The 3,021-nt window shown below is 57.9% G+C and overlaps 1 protein-coding gene across 1 annotated transcript; it reads right to left on the bottom strand.

Annotated features, from left to right (window-relative positions):
* Positions 1–520: 520 nt before the first annotated feature.
* On the bottom strand, positions 521–2,326 carry LOC119273422 (alkane hydroxylase MAH1-like). The gene has a single exon (XM_037554583.1). The coding sequence runs from the start codon at positions 2,231–2,233 to the stop codon at positions 689–691; it is 1,545 nt and encodes a 514-aa protein (XP_037410480.1). The 5' UTR covers positions 2,234–2,326; the 3' UTR covers positions 521–688.
* Positions 2,327–3,021: the final 695 nt, after the last annotated feature.

Below are 3,021 nucleotides of genomic sequence, written 5' to 3'. Positions count from 1 at the left end.
CATTGTCTCATCTTGGGACTTCATTGGGTTATGCTCTGGTGTGGATGAAGCGGAGTTTCGAGCATACCTAGCTAGACTTTATATCGGTATTTCTCTTAACATGCCTATTATTTTGAAAACTGATTGTGCGTTCGTGGCTTCTTTCCTATCAAATAAAAGTTGTGACAGATTCTCTCTCATAGACCTTAAGAAGGAAGCACTTAGCATCATCGGGCTTTTGAAAAACTTCAAGTTGTCAAAAATAAATAGAAGGGCCAATTCAGTAGCGCATGAGATTGGTAAATTTAGTTTCAATAATAGATGTGATGGTTTTCTTTTTAATAATTTTCCGTCATGTGTGGCGCCTGCTGTTATGAACGATTGTAATGACATTTTAATTAATTAATATATGGACAGGTGTTTTTCAAAAAAAAACTAAGTCCTAATCAAGTGACATAATATGTAGTTAAAAAGAAAAAATAATTAAAAAGAAAAAATTGCATCTTCATGTAATATCTCACGAATCTAGCATCGACAGACATAACAAGTCTCTGAGATTTACTAAGATCTCACGAATATACCAGGTACCATTATTTATAGATAGACTTTTTCTAGAGGAAATTATTTGTAGATATTTATTCGAAACAGTCATAAGCCTGTTACGATGGAGACAGAGAGCGGGCACACAGGCTAACTTTGTTACTCTGAATCAGCTGTTCATCACGTGCCTCCTCTTAATCCTGGCCTTGAAGCCGTTCTTCATGTGGAGAATGATGGAGATCTTGGGCTCCACGACGTGCCCCGGCACGGCCTCCACCTCGAAGTTCCTCACCACGGCGGCCGCCACGGTCTTGAGCTGCACGAACGCCATGTCCTTGCCCAGGCAGGTCCGCGGCCCGGCGTTGAAGGAGGCGAACCTGTACGACGGCACGTACTGCAGCTTACCGTCCTCCCCGATCCACCGCTCCGGCCGGAACTCCCGGCAGTCCTTGCCCCACACGGCCTCCATCCTCCCCATCGCGTACAGCGACACAAGGATCTTGTCCCCTGGCCGCACCTCGTGCCCGCTCGGCAGCGCCTCGGCGGCGGCCACGCCCTTGTGCTCAATCGGCACCGGCGGGTACAGCCGGAGCGACTCGCACAGGGCCGCGTGCAGGTACACCAGCCGGCCAAGCTCGTCCGGGTCGTAGGTCACCATGCAGTCCAGGGTGGTGGTGGCGGTGGTCTTGATGGTGTCGAGCTCTGCGAGGATCTTGGACACCACGCCCGGGTTCCTGGTGAGGAGGTAGAAGAACCAGGTCAGCGCCGAGCCGGTCGTGTCGCGGCCGGCGAGCATGAGGTTCATCGTCGTGTCGCGGAGGAAGGCGTCGACGACCGCGCCCGCATCGTCGTCGTCTTTGTCGTCGTCGATGTAGGAGGAGAGCAGGTCCGCCGAGTCCTCCATTCCGCCTCTGGCTTTCACCGCCTCCCGCCGCTTGGCGATCGTGTCGCCGATGAACCGGTCGATGTCGCGCCAGGCCACCGTCATCTTCCGCTCATACCCGACCCCGAGCCGCCGCACCAGCTTCCACCACGATAGCGGGAGCACGCTGCGGACGAGGAGCACGTCCATGGCGTCGTCGATGGCGCGCGCGAACGGCACCTCGGGGAAGCCGACAGCCAGGCAGCCGGGGTCGAGGCCGAAGACCAGCGTGGTGGTGGTGTCAAACGTGAGCCTGAGGAACACGTCCTGCAGGTCGCACTCACCGGCGCCGGCTCCGGCGACGCGGGCAAGCAGTGGGAGCAGGTCGCGCTCGACCTTGCGGCGGGTGCAGCGGGACAGGAATACCCGGAACCGGGGCCCGGAGATGAGCAGCTGCGCCTTGGCCCGCTGGCGGCGCCAGGAGTCGCCGTCGGCGTTGAAGATGCCGCCGCCGAGGATGTCCATGATCTGGGCGAACTCGGGGCCCTTGGGGTAGTTGGGGAAGTTGGAGGTGAGGACGTGGCGGATGTTGGCCGGGTCAGCCGTGAAGAAGAGCTGCATACCCGAGCGCGGGGGGCCGGCGAGGCGGAAGCTGAGCGTGCTGGCGGCGAGGACGGAGGTGACCCAGTCGTGGAGGCGTGGCAGGTTGGCGAGGAGCGCCGGGAGCATGCCCAGCAGCGGCCAGTCCAGCGGGAGCGCCGAGTTCTTGCGCTTGGAGCAGACGTGGAAGCAGTAGAACAAGACGAAGCAGAGGAAGCAAAGCGAAAGCTCGAGGAAGGAGAATGACGGCATGGCTGCGCCGTTGCACGGTCACCTGCTCGGAGCGTGGCAACCGCCAATGGTGACTGACTGTAGAGCTGGAAGAGTGTGCCAAGTGCCAACATCCATGCATGTAGCCCGATGGAGTTGAGTGTGGCGCGACGGGCGGAACATCGTCCACGTCGCCCAGATCACCCACACGGTACGGTGGAGTACGTACCATACGAGTAGTAACTTTCGAACTGAATGTGGTCCACCACAACAGGGGCCCCAGCACGTACTATGTGACAGGTGAGTTCATTCGGTTGCGTGTGATGAATTCTGTTGCTGCACGTGGATATATTCTCATATATACACATTTTTTCAGCGGGGACATATGCAGAAGATCTTATTTTACCAATCTCCTGTGGTGGAGCCGGGAAAACCGGAGGAGGGCCAAGTGTCGTTAGCCTACTATAGGGTCTCCCACTGCATTGGTTCTTAACTATACCTGGCCATGGGCAGCCCGGCCCGGTCGGCCCGGCCCGAAAAAGCCTGACCCGGCCTGGCCCGACCTTGTCTATGGGCCGGGCTCGGGCCTAGGTTTTAAGCCCGAAGCCCGGACCGGGCCGGGCCCGTCGATTTCATCATTTAAGGAAGAGGCCCGGCCCGTGGCCCGAGGCCCGACAGGCTTTTAGTATGATGGGCCAGGCTCGGGCCCGATTTTTAGGCCTGACGGCCGGGCCGGGCCGGGCTTGGGCTTGGGTTTTTGCGTCGGGCTTTGGTTGGCCCGGCCCGAAGCCCGGCCCGGCCCGAAGCCCGGCCCGGCCCGAGGAATGGCC

This window comes from Triticum dicoccoides, chromosome 3A (assembly GCF_002162155.2).
Source record: "Triticum dicoccoides isolate Atlit2015 ecotype Zavitan chromosome 3A, WEW_v2.0, whole genome shotgun sequence".
NCBI lineage: Eukaryota > Viridiplantae > Streptophyta > Magnoliopsida > Poales > Poaceae > Triticum > Triticum dicoccoides.
This window is presented reverse-complemented; position numbering and strand designations above follow the sequence as displayed.

Excerpts from the sequence above, each read along its gene's own strand:
- LOC119273422 (XM_037554583.1), bottom strand. The coding sequence starts at position 2,233 with ATGCCGTCATTCTCCTTCCTCGAGCTTTCGCTTTGCTTCCTCTGCTTC.